Raw genomic sequence first — 18737 nt, forward strand, 5'->3', positions numbered from 1 at the left:
GAGACAGCAAGTCCAAAAGCCCTGAGGCAGGAATGTTCCTGGAGCAGTGAAAGGTCCTGAAGGGCTTTAGCAGAGTCACAGTGCACTGAGCAAGCAATAGGCAGTGAGGGTCAGTGAGGGGAGGCCCTGGGTATTGCTTTGTGGGGCTTCTGGCTTCCACAGAATGGGAAAACCAGTGCAAAGTTCTGAGCAGAGGCGTCAAATGGTGTTACTTAAATTTTAAGAGGCTCACTCTGGTCAATTTGTTCAGAAGAGATTCTCAAGGAAGGCCAAGGCAGAAGCAGGAAGACCAATTAGGAAGCTGTTGCAATAATTCAGATGAAAAATGACAGTAATGTCGACAAGAATGGCATCAGTGGAGGTAATGAAAAAAAATAGTTAGATTCTGGGTGTATTTTGAAAGGAGCATCTATGTAAAAGAGGAGTTGAGGAGAGTTCCAAGAGTTATGGCCTATGAGAATGATGAACTTGAAGCTTCCCTTAGTTGAGATGGGAAGGACTGCAAGAAGGGTAGAGGGGTTAGGATGAAATTGGGAGTTTAGTTGACAACATTTTAACTTGTTTTAGACATGTAAAAGTGAAGACTAGACCTAGAAAGATGTTCAAGTGGATATGTTGATGAGGCTGTTGGGGATGCAAGTCCTGGATCCAGATTAGAGAGATAAAATTGAGGCTCCTTAGCTACAGATGTTTCCTACAGCTGCCAGGCAAGATGAGGTCACAGGGTCAAGTGGGTATAGATGGACAAATATTTACCTGGCTTCCTGACAGAGTCTACAACTAAGAGTTGATGAGGCAGAGCAGCAAGGAGACCAAGAAGGAATGGCAAGAAAGACAGGGAAATCTAGATAAAGATATGCCCTGAAATCTATAGGCAAGAAGTGAGGGAGAGATCAGCTTGGCAGAAACCACAGTTACACTGAGACTTGATCAGTTGAGATGTAATGTTGGTGAAAACTTGATGAATGGGTAACAGGGACCAACTTAACCCTTCTTGCTGGAAGCGACACCAAGAAACTAGATTATATGAAACAGTGATTTTCAAGACACTATCAGATTTTGAATGAAGGACAGTGATGTCAGTACTAACTGAAGTGAACCCTACCACTGCCCCAGTTTCCAGGACATGTACAGAGAGGGACAATCCAGATTGGGACATTTCTGGAAAAGCTGTGAAAGAGGAAAGATGGAGACGCTTGAGATCTTTGGAGGGCCCCCTTAAGCATTCAACAGAGATTGGTGTGAAGAGCCATTGTAAAGACTGAGGCTTTACAAATCTGATAAGATTGGCAAGAACTGGGCTGAGGTGTAGTTCAGTGGCAGAGTGCTTGCCTGGCCTGCACAAGGTCCTCAGTTCAATCTCCATCAGTAGGAATAAACCCTGGGGCTGAGCATGATGGTGCACAACCACAGTCCCAGCTAGTTGGAAGGTTGAGGATCACTCGAGCTCAAGTCTGGGCAACATGGTGAGACCCCCAGATCAGAAGAACAAGATTGGAAGGAACAGTACCTGCCACTTGTGTAGACTTGGGAGTAGTGCCTGTTTCTACCAGCCACCGTGGAAAAACCTTATCACTCACAAGATATTGTGTAGAAGACTGAAAAGAGTCTTGTCTCAATGATGGGAAATAACTACCCTTAAACACTGTTTCAGTTCCACCTAACAAATCTTATAAATAAGACCCAAATAGCTTAAAACTGTATCCCAGAACAAAGCTCAAGAATATTTTTAGGGCCACAACCACAACCATAGTTCTACTCATGCCTCAGAAGGGGCTTGTCTTCAGCATCCTCTACTGTGGATCTGAGTAGTGAAACCAGCTAAATCCCAAATGGCGCCAACTATCAGTAGATCCAGAAGGTGATCAAAGATGGGCTGGTCATCCATGAGCTTGCTACTGTCCATTCCCTGGGCTCAGTCTGGAAAAACACCTTGGCCTGCAGGTAGAGCAGTCACATGAGCATAAGTTAGAATAGGTAACCCAGAGGAGAAGGGTGAGTGTTGCGCAACAGGTTCTCACAAGATACCACGAATCTAGAGATGTCTACTTGTACCAGAGCCTGTACCTGGAGATGAAGGAACATGGCCTCAAACAAAGCAGATTCTCATGGAACGTGTCTACAAGCTGAAGGCAGATAAGGCCTGTGAGAATCCTGACTGACCCAGCTGAGGCCCATGGGTCTGCAACCAGGGAAGGCAACCACCTTTGTGAAGAGCATCTCCAGGCCAAGAAAGGAGGAGGAGATCATCAAGACTGTCCAAAGATGAAGTGGCCCATAAATGAAGCTCTACCTCCTGTGTGGCCTTCTTACTTACATAGACCAGTCATTCAAATAAAAGAAGCCTTGATCTGTGTGGGGAAAAAAAGCCAGAGAATATTTATAGGAATCCAGAAGTGGCCAGGAGCCAACAGGCCCCCAGACCTCCAGTCAAAGCTTTAACAGAAAGACAAAGGGGTAGAATAATTAATGTAGTTCATAATGAGGAGAAAATATTCAGGTGAAATCAACCCATACCTGACACAGATAAAAGAATTAGCACACAAGGTCATGAAAATAATTTTTATAACTATGTTTCAGGCTTTAAAAAGTTAGGCATATGGAAGGCCTATTTTTAAAAGACCCAAATTAAGCTTAGTTATGTGTTGTGGTTTGGGTGTGAAGTGTCCCTGAAAAGCTCCTGTGTTAATGCAGGGATATTTGTAAGTGAAATGATAGGATTGTGACCATCATAACCTAATCACTCTCCCCTCGTTTGAATGGGCGAAGTGGTCGCTGTAGGAGGGTGGCTGCAGCAGATGGGACACTGGAGGCTGCCCTCAAAGGGTTTTGGGCCCTGTACCCCTTTTCCCCTCCTCTGCTTCCATGCTTCCCGGTCACCTTGAGCACAGCTCTCCTCCCAGTGCCCTCCCGCCACGATGGTCTGCTTCACCCTGAGCCCCAGGCAGTGGAGTCAGCGCACCATGGACTAAACCTCTGAAACTGTGAGCCAAGATACCTGCTCCTCCAAGGTTTTCTTGTCAGGTATTTTGGTGACACAAAGCTAACACTCTATGGAAACTATAATATTTGAGACTGGATTAATGAGAGATTACTGGCCATGGGAAGATGGCCTACGGAAAGGGAGACGCCGCTGCCGCCATCAGGGCTGGGGCTGAGGCTCCAGCGGTAGCGGGAGCCGGAGAAGGAGCCGAAACAGAGTCCATGGCTCGGGGTCATCGCCCTGCATCTCCGGCGCCGGGAGCCCCAGCCCGAGACTGTGTTTGTGGCAGCTGGAGACAGAGCTGAGGAAGCAGGAGGTGTCTGAGGTCTCATCTTTGAACTTCTGCTGGAGCTTCTGCCAGACTTTATTGCAATATGCAAGCAACAAGAATGCATCAGAACATAGTGTGTATCTTCTGGAGGTGTATCGACTTGCCATCCAAAGTTTTGCCAGTGCACGTCCATTTTTGACTACTGAATGTGAAGATGTCCTCTTAGTGCTCGGCTGGTTAGTACTTGTTTTTGTTTTTGTTTTTGGTAGGAGTTGTTTTGAATTACTGCTTTCAGTGTCTGAAAGTGAACTGCCTTGTGAAGTCTGGGTACCATTCCTTCAGTCTCTACAGGAGTCACATAATACATTGTTGGAATTTGGAAATAATAACCTACAAATATTGGTTCATGTTACCCAAGAAGGGGTGTGGAAAAACTTTCTTAAAATTCTGTCTCAACAGCCAGTAGAAACAGAAGGACTACCTCTCAGGTCTTTTGGTCAGTGGAACACACTTTGAGAAATGCCTGGTTTAGAGGAAAGAGCACCACTGGCTTTGGAATCCTTGTCAATAAATTGATTGCACAAGAAGGACCTTCCTTTCTACAAATGAGAATAAAACATTTGTTGAAATCTAACAGCATCCCCCAGGCTACGCTTTATCAAAACTATGTGCAGAATCTAAAGAGATTTCACATGTGTCATCTTTTCAGCAAGCTTATATCACATGTTTATGTTCCATGCTCCCTAATGAAGATGCTATTAAGGAGATTGCAAAGGTCGACTGCAAAGAAGTACTAGACATCATATGTAATCTGGAATCTGAGGGTCAAGATAACACAGCATTTGTTCTTTGTACGACTTATCTTACCTAGCAGCTCCAAACTGCAAGTGTGTATTGTTCTTGGGAGCTGACTCTCTTCTGGAGTAAACTGCAAAGAAGAATTGACCCTTCTTTAGATACTTTTTTGGAGTGCTGTCGCCAATTTGGTGTCATAGCTAAAATACAGCAGCATTTGTTTTGCTTGATTAGAGTTATACAGACTGAAGCACAAGATGCTGGTCTTGGGGTGTCAATTTTATTATGTGTCAGAGCTCTTCAACTCAGGTCAAGTGAGGATGAGAAGATGAAGGCATCAGTTTGTAAAACAATTTCCTGTCTTTTACCAGAGGATTTAGAAGTTAGATGAGCCTGTCAGCTTACAGAATTCTTAACTGAACCCAGTTTGGATGGATTTAATATGTTGGAAGAACTATATTTGCAACCAGATCAAAAATTTGATGAAGAAAATGCACTCGTTCCAAATTCTCTTTGATGTGAGTTGTTATTAGCTTTAAAAGTCCACTGAATTTGGGGACTGGAAAACTTTAAAATGACACTGCCACCAACTCCTAGGACAAGAAGCCTCAGATTCTGATGATGATTTAAGTGGCTATGAAATGTCAATTAATGACACAGATGTTTTAGAGTCATTTCTCAGTGACTATGATGAAGGTAAAGAAGATAAACAATTTAGAAGAAGAGATTTGACAGATCAGCATAAGGAGAAAAGAGACAAAAAAAACCCATTGGCTCTTCTGAAAGATACCAGACATGGCTTCAGTATAAGTTTTTCTGTTTGTTATATAAGCGGGAATGTATAGAGGCCAGGATTCTTCATCATTCTAAAATGCATATAGAAGATGGAATTTACACCTGTCCAGTTTGTATTAGAAAATTCAAGAGAAAAGAAATATTTGTTCCTCATGTAATGGAACATGTTAAAATGCCACGAAGCAGAAGGGAATGCTCTAGAAAGAAATTACTTTTAAAAGGCTCTCAAAAGAGTATTTGTCCCAAGAGCCCCTCTGCAACCCTGGAGCAAAATCAGTCATGGAATGAACAAGCCAAAGAAGAATCTCATGAATATGTCACATTCAGCAAATTAGAAGATTGCCACCTCCAAGACAGAGACTTGTACCCGGAGAGAAGTGTACTTATTGTCGACGGCATTTCATGTCTGCTTTTCACCTTCGAGAACATGAACAAGTGCATTGTGGTCCCCAACCTTATATATGTGTGTCTATAGACTGTTATGCTAGGTTTGGATCCGTGAATGAACTACTTAATCATAAACAAAAACATGATGATCTTCGTTATAAATGTGAATTAAATGGCTGTAATATTGTTTTCAGTGACTTGGGACAGCTTTACCATCATGAAGCACAACATTTTAGGGATGCATCTTACACTTACAACGTTCTTGGCTGCAAAAAGTTCTATTATTCCAAAATTGAATACCAGAATCACCTCTCAATGCATAATGTTGAAGGTTCAAATGGAGACATAAAGAAATCAGTGAAACTTGAGGAGTCTGTAGCAGGTGAAAAACAAGATTGTGTTGCTCAGCACCATCTACTCGACCAAACTGATAGATCATATTTACCTGAAGATCTTCTTTTCTGTGCAGGAACAGCTAGTTCTCAGATAGATACAGAAATTGTAGAAAATCTGAAAGAAAACAGTGACAGTAATTCTAGTGATCATTTAAGTCACAGTTCTTCAGCTTCATTAAATGAAGAGTTAATTGACACACTGGATCACTCTGAAACCATGCAGGACATATTATTATCTCATGAGAAGGTATTTGTGCCTTCAATTTGAAAGAAAAATGTTCCAGTATGACAGTTTGTTTTGATGGGACTAAGTTTACCTGTGGTTTTGATGGCTGCAGTTCCACATACAAAAATGCAAGAGGGATGCAGAAGCATCTGCGGAAGGTACATCCATACCATTTCAAACCCAAAAAGATAAAGACAGAAGATCTCTTTCCCTGTTTGGGTAATGAACATAATCAGACAAAGTTTGATGTAGATCCTAAACCTAGTTCAGATACAAACAGTGACTCCCCAGATGAAGGTTTAGATCACAATATTCATATTAAATGCAAGCGAGAGCCTCAAGGTTATTCCTCAGAAGCTTCCATTTGTACTTCCAAAAGGCCATGTACAGAAGATACTATGTTGGAACTTCTGTTACGTTTGAAATATTTAAGCTTGAAAAACTCAATAGCACATGGATCTTTCTCAGGGTCATTGCAGGGGTACCCATCCAGTGGTGCTAAGTCTCTTCAATCGGTTTCATCTACTATCTCAGACTTTAATTTTCAGAATCAAGATGAAATTGTGCCAAGTCAGTACCTTGCACAGTTGGCGGCTAAGCCTTTTTTCTGTGAGCTTCAAGGATGCAAATATGAATTTGTGACCAGAGAAGCTTTGTTAATGCATTATCTTAGAAAGCATAATTATTCAAAAGAAAAAGTCCTTCAGCTAACAATGTTTCAACATCCGTATTCCCCATTCCAATGTCATATTTGCCAAAGGTCATTTACAAGAAAAACATACCTTAGGATTCATTATAAAAATAAACATCAAATTGGCAGTGACAGAGCAACTCACAAACTTTTAGACAATGAAAAATACGATCATGAAGGCCCATGCTCAGTAGATAGGTTGAAAGGTGATTGTTCTACAGAACTTGGAGGTGATCCCAGCAGCAACTCTGAGAAGCCATGTTGTCATTCTAAAAAGCATGAATGCAGTTCAGAAACAGATTTGGAGTCATCTTGTGAAGAAACAGAAAGTAAAACATCTGATATCTCATCACCAATAGGCAGCCATAGAGAAGAAGGAGAAGGAAGAGAGGGGAGAGGTAGCAGGCAAACTGTGGCTAAAGGAAACCTGTGCTATATTTTGAATAAATACCATAAACCATTCCATTGTATTCATAAAACTTGCAATTCTTCATTCACTAATCTAAAAGGCTTAATTCGCCATTACAGAACTGTACATCAGTACAACAAAGAACAATTATGTTTAGAAAAAGACAAAACAAGAACCAAAAGGGAACTTGTAAAATGTAAAAAGATATTTGCTTGCAAATATAAGGAATGTAACAAATGTTTCCTATGTTCCAAAGCTCTTGCTAAGCACTGTAGTGACTCTCATAACCTAGACCATATTGAAGAGCCTAAAGTACTTTCTGAAACTGAATCTGTAGCAAGGTTTTCCTGTAACCAGCCTCAATGCCCTGCTGTGTTTTATACATTCAGCAAATTGAAACACCACTTGATGGAACAGCATAATATTGAAGGAGAAATGCATTCAGATTATGAAATTCATTGTGATCTTAATGGCTGTGGCCAGATTTTCACCCATTGCAGTAATTACTCACAACATGTATATTACAGACATAAGGACTATTATGATGATCTATTCAGAAGCCAAAAAGTAGCAAATGAAAAGCTACTAAGAAGTGAAAAGGTATGTCAAACAGCTCACACACAGGGGCACGAATATCAGACTACCAGGAGGTCATTTAATGCTAAATCTAAAAAATGTGGTTTAATCAAAGAAAAGAAAGCTCCAATTAGTTTTAAAACAAGAGCTGAAGCCCTCCATATGTGTGTAGAACAGTCTGAGCACACACAGTACCCCTGCATGGTTCAGGGATGTTTATCTGTGGTAAAATTGGAGAGCAGCATAGTGAGGCATTACAAACGTATTCATCAGATGAGCAGTGCCTATTTAGAGCAACAGATGGAAAACCTTGTTGTTTGTGTTAAGTACGGTACCAAAATAAAGGAGGAGCCTCCTTCTGAAGCAGAGCTCTGTATAAAGAAAGAAGAAAATATAAGCTGTGAATCAGAGCACATGAAGCACAGCCATTACCTGGGTGACAGTAAGGCACCCCTCCAGAACACTGATTCTTCTCAACCATCTGAAAGGGATAGTGGTCAGAAAGGGTATGCAGAAAGCAACCCAGCATTTGATACAGACACTCTGCTCTACAGAGAAACTTTGAAATGTAACCATAGTTCAGAAACCACTTCTCTGGAACAATGTAATATAGTTCAGTCTCCTCCCTGTAAAATAGAAAATTCCATATCTAATCCCAGTGGGACTGAAAGTGGGACTTATTTCCCAAGTTTCCAGCTGCCTTTACCAAGGATCAAAGATGAAGAAACTGGGCAGCACAGTTCAGGGCAAGAAAACACTGTAAAAAATTCAACCCATGTCCCAAAAGAGAGTTTTAGGAAACATTCACAGCCCAGGTCATTTGATTTGAAGGCTTACAAACCTATGGGATTTGAATCTTCATTTCTGAAATTTATTCAGGAAAGTGAAGAGAAAGAGGATGATTTTGATGATTGGGAGTCTTCAGAGCACTTAACATTAATAATTCTTCACCACCCAGTAATGTCTTAACGGGATGTTACGACAAATAATATAGTTAATAACAACGACCCTGAAGTTGACATACCTCATTCTTCCAGTGACTCTACAGTTCATGAGAACTTGACTGCAATCCCACCATTAATAGTAGCTGAAACAACAACAATTCCTTCTTTGGAAAACCTGAGGGTTGTATTGAACAAAGCATTAACAGACTGTGGAGAGCTTGCCTTAAAACAGCTTCATTATCTTCGGCCAGTGGTAATCCTTGAAAGATCGAAGTTTTCCACACCAATTTTCGACTTGTTTCCAACAAAAAAAGACAGATGAGCTTTGTGTAGGAAGTTCCTAAATGACAATTTTGTTTCAGAAACAGACTGGCTCCATCACTGCAACATGGGGACAATTGCCAACATGAACAAAGGCTGAGAACCAGCCACAGCGTTGTTTAGGGTAGAATAGGCTGTGTATTTACATGAATGTATAATATCTATGTCAGCAGTATTGACTGAGTCCATTAGCTCTCCGGTTGGTTTATTTATTGGGTTTTTTGTTTGTTTGTTTATTAAAAAAATGGAACTGTACTCTTGTTTGGTGCTAATTAATACATTAAAATATACTGGGGCTTCCTTTTTCAAATTAAGTGTGCATGATTGTATATGAAACAAATACTTAAGGTACCAGGGTGGGAGGGCTAGGGAAAGGGATATGGAGTTCTTACTTGACTTGAACGTGCACCCAAGGGTGCTTTGTGTAATATATTGTACACTACAGCATCTTATATTTTTTGAGTTGAGTTTCACTAAATTACAATTTTTTCACCCATAAAAAAAATGATAGATTACTGTAGTGGAAACTACCACAGTGAAACATAATGATAGAAATGAAAATAGTTTTTAAATGCAATAGCATCAGTGAGCTGTGAGACATTTTCAAGGGTTTTCATGATGTGTAATGAAGTTCTAATAGAAAAAACCAACCCAGAAATCTATCTCCCAAAAGCTAAATAACAGCTTCCTCAAATACAGTAAAGTCAAAAGTACCTCTACCTACCTGAATAAATAAATGTCTGTCTGTTATAAAAGTATCTTTAAAAGATAAAACCAGTTAAATAAAAATAACAGTGGAGGCAGGAGATATGCATACATAAAATGACAATAAGAGCATCCGGGCCAAGAACAACAACCCTAAAATTCTTGTCCTGTGTGACATGGTGTTCCATGTGATGGTCGAATGTGATCATTGAAAGATGCAAACATTCAATAATAAGATGGAGTCTTACCTAATCACTAAGGAAAGAAAGAATAAAAAAGTGAAAAATGAGAGATGGAGCAACAGGAACACTCCTGTTTTGCTAGTGGGAGGCTCCACTCCAGAAGAGGGTTTTTTCAGTTTCCCAAAAAATGAAACATGACCTTAACACATAACCCAGCAATGTGTTTCCAGGTATTTATCCCATGCATTGAAACCTGTCCTCACAGAAACCTGTGCAAAATGTTTATAGCATCTTTATTCATATTTTGCCAAATCTGGAACAAGATGTGTTTCAAAAAGTGAATGTGAGGACTGTGTGGAGCTCAGTGGTAGAGCACCTGCCTAGCCTGCTGAGGCCCTGGTTCCATCCCCAGCACCACAATATAAACAAAGGAAATCCAATGTATGTGCTACATCCATACAATAGAATAGTATTCATGGATAAAAACTGAGGTATCATAACACCAAAAGGCATGGAAGAATTTTTTTATCTATTTATTTATGATAGGGAAATAACATGGATAATTGACTACATGCCTATGGTGTGGGCATATTATTCTCTGAAAGATCTTTAAGAGCATAGTACTTAGTGGTGCCCTTCCATCTAAAGGGACTAGATGCTCTCCAATTGCAAGTGTAGCGTGTGGGCTAGAAGTGTTCATCCATGCTAGGGCACTGCCTAGCATGTAAGTTTAGGACATCTCAAGTATGAGGAGTTTTAAAAAATCATTGATTGCAGGGATTCAGGGGTGTGAAGAGGATGAGTAGTAGATTTTTAGGGCAGTAAATTTATTCAGTATGATGTTATAATGGTAGATACACAGGACAATATTCATTTTTCAAATCCCATAGAATTATATAACCCAATACAAAGAGTGAACTGTAATGTCAAGTGTCAGCTTTGGATTAATAGAAGTACATTCGTATTTGTTCATTTGTGGTAGCATGCTTGCCTGGCATGCATGAGTCCCCATGGTTCAAGCCCCAGCACCGCTAAAAAACAACAAAAGTGTATTAATATATAGATATGTATCCACAATAGGTATCATTGTAGTAAGTATACTGCACTGTAATGCAAGATATCAATAAGAAAATGAGGGGCCAACATGGGAACATTTCAGGATCCACATTTTAAGACCCAGTATGCATTTGGAAAAAGCATTTGCAAGGCTATCTAGTTGTCTTTTCAGTTTTGAAGAAGGTCAGCAAGATCCCTTAAGTGTTCTTTTTGTGTCACAGGTGACTCAGTGAGGGTCCCTATTGTCTGCTCACTTTTAAACCTAAAATTTATACTAAAAAATCCATTAATTAGAAATAATTTCACTTCTAGAAATTTAAAGGTAATAATCAAAAATTAAAGAATACAAAGATTTTCTAAAGGGGATTGGTTAAATTATGAAAACACCCATATTAAGGCACAATTGAAGTTAGCCATTAGAATCATTTTATGGTCAATTCTTAGGAATGATGTAGCTGGCATATAGCTTTTGAAGGAAAAGAGTTTTAGTAGATCCAGATTGTTATGAAATGTGACTTTTAAAAAGCTTGTGAAGGTTTAATAGGTAGAAGGATTGTCATCATTTTTCTTTATTCTTTTATGCACCCCAGGTTGATTTTGTTTTCTTTAAGCAAATGTATTGTATTTATACTTCAACCTAGAAAAGATGAAGCTTCCAGACCTGGGGGCACATGCCTGTAATCTCAGCTTCTGGAGAGGCTCAGGCAGGAGGATTTCAAGTTGGAGCCTGCCTGGGCAACCTAGAGATACCCTGTCTCCAAATAAATGAAAAGAGGGCTAGTGTATAGCTCAGTGGTAGAGCACTTATTTGCCTAGCATATTCCTGGGTTCAATTCCTGCACCACCCCCTACAAAGAAAGGGGGGGGCAAAGAAAGGAGCGAGGGAGGAAAGGAGGGAAGTCGAAGAAGGAGTAGGAGGAGGAGGGGAAACAATAAAGGAAGGGAAGAGGGAGGATACAAAATTCAAGCAGGAAGAGATAATGATAACCTCATTTTACTCACTGTAGTATTTATAGTGATTGTCTTTGCAGAATTCAGAGTAGCTAGAGATGTTGTTCAGTGGTAGAGTGCTTTGCCAGCATGCACAAGGCCTTGGGTTTGGCTCTAACACCACACACACACACACATCCACACACACAATAGTTCCATAAACTTGATAAGTTACATTATCACTTGTTGAGTTACCTTAAAAATGTCATAAATGCTATACCCAATGGTTGCACACCTGTGATCCCAGAGGCTAAAGAGGGAGGAACACAAGTTTAAGGCCAGCCTCAAGAATTTGGTGAGACCCTATCTCAAAAATTAAAAAGAAGGGTTAGGGATGTAGCTCACTGGTAAAGCCACCCTGGGTTCAATCCTCAATATTCCACACCCCCCCATAAAAAGTATGTCACAGACGTTGTTCTATTTTTAGGCCTTACACCTCATTGCCACCAATGGAGCGCCAGGACTTTCGAACCCAGAAAAAATTTCCCCGTCATTCCTGGACTTCTTGAATAAATGTCTTGAAGTGGATGTGGAGGAGAGGTTCAGCCGGGGAATTACTAGAGGTAAATTTGGAAATGATGCAATTTGGGGGAAATATTGACTCTTTTTGAATAACCAACAGAAAGTTTTCATTTCACTGTTCATTGATCACTACCAATAAGCAGCTGCTACATTTTAGGGTTTCATCTGCCAGGAGTAAAAGTTTAATTTCATGATAGTTTGTTGTGGTATATTATCAAATATCAGGTCCATTCGATGCTGGTGTGAGTGTATTAATGGGCTGTTTAACTGTCGATTTTTAGAATTTAGAACAATTAAAAACAACTGTTTTCAAAACAGCTTATGAAAGTTATGGTTGTGACTATGAGAGGTTTGGGCAGGTATTAAAATTTGGGTTGTTTAAGTCAATTGTATTCATAAGTAGTTTTCAGGCCTTAGTTGAAAGAACATGTTTTGCTTCTAAATTATGCACTTTTTGTTTCCTTTCTTTGGCAGCACCCATTCCTGAATATGGTGAAACCACTCACAAGTTTAACACCACACACCTTGGTGGCCAAGGGGGTTCTCCAGAAAAACTACTGAAATGCCATCCTATTCTTTTTTGTGTGTTTGGAAACAGATGTTTATTAACATACCATTTTAAAAAAATTAAATGCCTTAAACAAAAAACAATACCATAAAGTGAAAGACCTGGTAGCATGCAAATACTTCAGGTTGGAGAGGCATGTTTGCTCTTGATGAATGTACATATAATAAATTCCTATGACATTTGACTCCAAAATTAGTGTATGAATCAGTTGAACATGATTATATGACTAATATTTTAAAGTAAAGCATAATCTTAAAGGCAATTTAAACACTGGCATTAATCTATAGGAGTCCATTCAAGGTCAGTGACTGGAGAGCTATATAAAAAGAACGCAGTGCCTATGTACATCTGTAAGATGTAGGCTCAACTTCTGCTTTTGACGAACCTGATTCGGAAAAGGATGTATAACATCCATTACATACCTGTTCCAAACACAGTCTGTTTCTAAAATTACATCTCTTTGCAAATAAATATCAACTGTTAATAGCTAAAAGATGCCACTGGGATGGGCTGCGAAGTCTGCTGTTCTCATGGCCACCCCGAGACATATTTTAAGGCATCATTTTTAATCTTGGGGCTTTAAGAACATCTTCTTTGCTTTAACTGGTTCTATGTCTCCAATTTCATCTTCTTCATAATTGGCATGGTCTCTTTTCTTGGCAAACTTTTTTCCAGTTGTCCCCCCCAAGGTCTCATATCTTCTAGCCATTTCCTCACCTGACACATCAAGCTCTACTATCTCATCTTCATCTTCATCTTCGGCTTTATTCGTAGCATTCTTCTGAAGCATCAATTTCTCAACTTCAGGATTAAATCCTCTGAATGACATTTCTTTACACAGATCTTCACACTAAAGAAGCTCTGCTCCTCTGTTATGACACTCTCTTTCTCTTTAAGCTCTGGCAAATCCAAGTTCCCGTGCTCTTCACTGATGATCTTTTCTTCTTCCTCTAGTTGTTTCTTGGTTTCCAAGTCCAGTCCCCTTTGCATGAACTTCATGCGCATCAGGTTCTTTCATGAAGTTGGTCTTGCGCTCAGCCGCCATGCTGGCTGCAGCTGCTGGCATCCTATTCTTTAATTTTTTGAAAAGAAAAATTTTAAAACTCTATTATAATAAAGTGTTTATTGTTGTAAAAGGCTTGTACCATAAAATTTGCCCTTTTAGCCATGTTAAGTGGCCAACTCAGAGGCATTAATTAAACTCACAATATTGTACAACCTTCTGTTTCCAGAACAGTTTTGTCACTTCAAACAGAAGCTCTGCCACCATGTAAGTAAGAATTCCCATTCCTCCTCCTCCACCCCTGGCTGCCACCGTTCTTTTTTTCTTTTTCTTTTATTTGTTCTAATTAGTTATACATGGCAGTTGAAGGCACTTTGACACATCATACACAAATGGAGTATAGCTTCTCATGTTTTTGGTTGTACGTGATGTAGAGTCACATCAGTCATGTGGTCACACATGCACCTGGGGTAATAATGTCTACTCTTCTTCCTACCCCATACCTGGCTCCCCTCCTTTACCTCTCCTCTGCCTAATACAGAGTAACTTTATTCTTCCATAGCCACGCTCCTTATTGTGAATCAGTATCAAAATATCAGAGAAAACATTTAAACTATGGTTTTTGGAATTGGCCTATTTTGCTTACTGTGATATTCTCCACTTCCACTCATTTACTGGCAGATACCATCACTTCGTTCTTCTTTAAAACTGAGTAATATTCCATTGTGCATATTGACCACATTTTCTTTATCTGTTCCTCTGTTGAAGGACACCTAGGTTCATTCCATAGTAAAACTCTTGTGAGTTGAGCTACTTTAGAGCATTGATGTGGCTGCATCACTGTAGTATGCTGATTTTAAGTCCATTGAAAATAGACTGAGAAGTGGGATAACTGGGTCAAATGATGGTTTCATCCCAAGTTTTCTTAGGAACCTCCATACTGCTTTCCATGCTGGTTACATCAATTTGCAGTTCTACCAGCAATCTATGAGTGTATCTTTTCCCCCACATCCTCACCAACTTTTATTTTTGCTTGTCTTCTTGATAATTGCCATTCTGACTGAAGTGAGATGGAATCTGAGAGTAGTTTTGATTTGTATTTCTTGAATTGCTAGAGATGTTGAACATTTTTTTCACATATTTGTTCATGAACTTACATCTTCTGAGAATTGTCTGCTCAGTTCCTTAGTCCATTTATTGATTGGGTTACTTGGTTTTGGGGTGTTAAGATTTTTGAGATCTTTATATACCCTGGAAGTTAGTGCTCTATCTGATGTGCGTGTAATAAAGATGTTCTGCCACTCTGTGAGCTCTCTCTTCACATTACTGATCATTCCCTTTGCTGAGAAGAAGATTCTGAGTTTGAATCCATCCCATTTGTTGGTAAGAATATTGTTTTATGGCCCAGAATGTGATCTGTTTCAATGAAAGTATGAAGTGCCCTTAAAGGGAACAGGAGTTCTGTAGTTGTTGGGTGTTGTATTCTATAAAGTCAGTTAGGCTGAGGTAGTTGATACTGTTCCTCCAACCTTCTATTTGCCCATTTAATGTATTTACTGAGAGACAGGTATCAAAATCTCCCACAATGGTTGGTAACTGTTTCTCCCTTTCATTCTGTTGATTTTTGCTTTATATATTTTGAAGCTCTGTTACTAAGTGCAGGAGTATTAATTATTGTCATATCTTTCTTCAGGATTTCTATTTATGGTAATACTTTTGCAGTTTATTTTATCTGATATTAATACAGCAGTTCCAACTTTTCATTCTCCATTTTTGCATTATTATTTTCCTGACTTTTTAACTTTCAATCTATCTATATCTTTAGATTTTAAGCACATCTCTTGTAGAAATGATTGTCTTGATTTTTTTGACCCATTCTGATAATCTCTGCCTTTTAACTGGGTGTTTAATTCATTCTGTCCAATGTATTACTGATATATTTGAACTTAGACCTCATATTTTGCTCTTTGTTTCCTGTTTCTACCATCTGACCTTTGCTCTTCTGTTCTTCCTTTTCTGTAATCTTAAATTTTAACCATCAACTTAAGAGTTTATGTTTTTATTTAAAATGTAAAAAACTTCTAAGACCATCATTTTTTTTGGCACTAAGGGGGTACTCAGGGACACTTAATCACTGAGCCACATCCCCAGCCCCCTCCCTTTTTTTTAATTTTTAGAGACAGGGTCTCAGTACATTTTTTAGGGCCTTGCTAAGTTGCTGAAGCTGGCTTTGATACTCCTGCCTCAGCCTGAGTCTCTGGGATTGCAGACACATGCCACCACACTTGCCTAGTCCATACTAATTTTAACCTCCTATTATATGCTACAGTTCTGACAAGAATTCCATTTCCATACCTGATAAATCCCACTATACGATGCTATCATTTTTCTTTAAACTGTAGGATATTTTTAAATGAATTAAGAGAAAAAGTGATAGTTTGAAACTATGCTCCTGCATATTTTACATAGTTACCATTTCTGGCACTCATATCTTTCTGAGGATCTGATCATCTACTGGTACCACTTTCCTTTAATCCAGAGACCTTCATTTAGTGTTTCTTGGAGTACAGGTCTGCTAGTGATGGGTTCTCCCAGCATTCCTTTATCAGAAATTGTCTCCATTTTCTCTTAATACTTTATATATGTATTTCAATATATAAAGTATATACACATATAAAGTATATACATATATACACACATTATATGTATTCATGTTTATGTAGTCATTTGGTTTTTTTGGCTTGATATAGAATTCTGGTTTGACAATTTTTCCTTTCAGCTCTTGTTTAAAAAAATAAACTTTTTTATAGAACAGTTTTTTTATTTAAAGAAAAATTGCATAGATATAAAGACATAGTTCTCCTATACTCTACACCCAGCTGGCCTTATTATTACACCTTTTGTTAGTATGGCACACTTATTCAAATTGATGAACCAGTATATTCTGGAAGAGATGATGGAGAAATAGTACACCACTGAGGTCATTTCTTTTTTCAAATTTTTCATAGAATTCACCACCAAAACCAACGAAACCCGATGTTTTCTCTTTTAGAAGGTTATTAGCTTTTAATTTATTTTCCTTAATAGAAACAAACCTATGCACATTGTCTATTTCTCTCTGTGTGAGTGTGAGTAGTTTAGTTTGTCAAGGAACCCATCATTTTAGCTGAATTATCAAATTTAAGGGCATAGAGTGGTTTGTAGTAACTTTTCTATTGTTTTTAATTTTATTGATTTTTCTTTTTTTTTTTCTTTTTGCTTGCTTTAGGCTTAAATTGCTCTTTTGCTTTGGCTTCTAAAAGCTAGATTACTGTTTAGCTCCTTCTTCTCTCATCTGTGTTCAGTGCTATAAATTCCCCTAAGTGCACTAAATGCTTTCACAGTTCATTGGATAAATTGTGTAATTTTGATAAATTATAATTTCTTTTGTTCATTTCAAAACATTCAAAAATTACCCTTGAGACTATTTTTACTCATATGTTATTTACAAATGTATTATTGAATTCCCAAATATTTGGGGATTTTTCAGTTCTCTTTCTATTGGAGATTTTCAGCTTAATTTCATTGTGATATAAGAATATATTTTATTTGATTTCTAATACCTTAAATTTATTGATGACTATTTTATGACACACAGGACATGGTGTGCCTTTCTGAATTTTATGTAAACTTGAATAGAATGTGTACTCTATTCTTTTGGGATAGAGTATTTTAGAATTCCAATAAGATCAGGTTGATTGACAGCGCCATTCTGGTCAACTATATCCTCATTGAATTTCTGCCTGCTTCATCTATCAAGCCCTGACATAAGTGTTTGGAAGTTTCCAATTATATAGTAGTGAATTTTATCAGTTTCTCCTTGAGTTATATCAGTTTTGGTGTCACATATTTAGATTTCTGTTAAATGCTTACATATTTAGAATTGCTATGTCTTCTTGGAGTTTGTCCCTCTATATTGCTGATAATTTTCTATCTTCTGAAATGAACTTTATGTAAAATTAATATAACTATTGCAGATTCCCATTGATTAGTTGGTATAGTGCATCTCTAATTGTATCTGGGTGTTCATAATCAAAAGTGGCTTTTTTACAGACAATATATGGTGGAGTCTTGTTTCTTTATTCAGTTTGACACTTTTTCTTTTAATTGGCATATGTAGACTAGTCACATTGAAAGTGATTATTGGTAGAGTTGGAGTAGTATTTGTTGTATTTATAGCTGCTTTCTCTATTTTGCCTTTGTTCTTTATGCATTTTCCCATTTCTCTGGTTATATGAGATTTTATATGATTTCGTTTTATTGCCTCTCTTAGAATATCAACTATCCTCCTTTATCAGATGTTTAGTGGTTGCCCTAGAGTTTGCAATGTACATCATAAGAATATAAGAACATCCTCAAATGATACTCTACCCTTTCATGTGTAGGGCAGGTACCCTATGATAGTTTCATTAATTTCACTTTTTTCTTTGCTATAATCACCCAATATATGTTACTGTTACCACTCCAAACACATGGTTATCTTTTATATCAGGAATAAGACAAAGAAAAGATGGCATTTCACTTTCATTTCTTCTCCAGTGCTCTCCTTTTCCATATATATATATATATATATATATATATATATATATATATATATCCAGGTTTCTGACCTACATCATTTTTCTTCTCCTTGAAGAACTTGTTTGAACATTTGCTCAGAGCAGGTTGCTGGTGACAAATTCCCTTTGTTTTTGTTTATATGAGAAACTCTATTTCTGCTTCACTTTTGAAGAATCATTTCACTGTTTTAGTCAGCTTTTGCATCACTTGTGACTAAAATACCCAACAAGGAACAATTTAGAGGAGGAAAAATTTATTTTTGCTCACATTTTCAGAGGTTCAGTCCATGATCATCTGACTCCATAGTGCTGGGCTCAAG

At 38.3% G+C, this 18737-nt stretch overlaps 1 protein-coding gene and 2 pseudogenes across 3 annotated transcripts in view; 2 read left to right on the top strand and 1 right to left on the bottom strand.

The window, feature by feature from the left end:
• LOC144376367 (palmitoyltransferase ZDHHC19-like) overlaps positions 1 to 18737 on the top strand; it is a 58301-nt gene that overhangs the window by 1983 nt on the left and 37581 nt on the right. Inside the window, exons 2-3 of one of the 3 annotated variants that reach the window (XM_078043902.1) lie at positions 12154 to 12289; positions 14049 to 14086. In XM_078043902.1, the coding sequence (XP_077900028.1) occupies positions 12254 to 12289; positions 14049 to 14086 (74 nt within the window). In that variant the 5' untranslated portion in view covers positions 12154 to 12253. Of the gene's footprint in view, positions 1 to 12153; positions 12290 to 14048; positions 14087 to 18737 lie in introns of those variants that run through there. The other 2 variants (XM_078043900.1, XM_078043901.1) reach the window with 2 other exon arrangements.
• Positions 2868 to 3921, top strand: LOC144376368 (zinc finger protein Rlf pseudogene; annotated as a pseudogene).
• On the bottom strand, positions 13112 to 15590 carry LOC144376369 (M-phase phosphoprotein 6 pseudogene; annotated as a pseudogene).

This window comes from Ictidomys tridecemlineatus, chromosome 3, assembly GCF_052094955.1.
Source record: "Ictidomys tridecemlineatus isolate mIctTri1 chromosome 3, mIctTri1.hap1, whole genome shotgun sequence".
Taxonomy (NCBI): Eukaryota; Metazoa; Chordata; class Mammalia; order Rodentia; family Sciuridae; genus Ictidomys; species Ictidomys tridecemlineatus.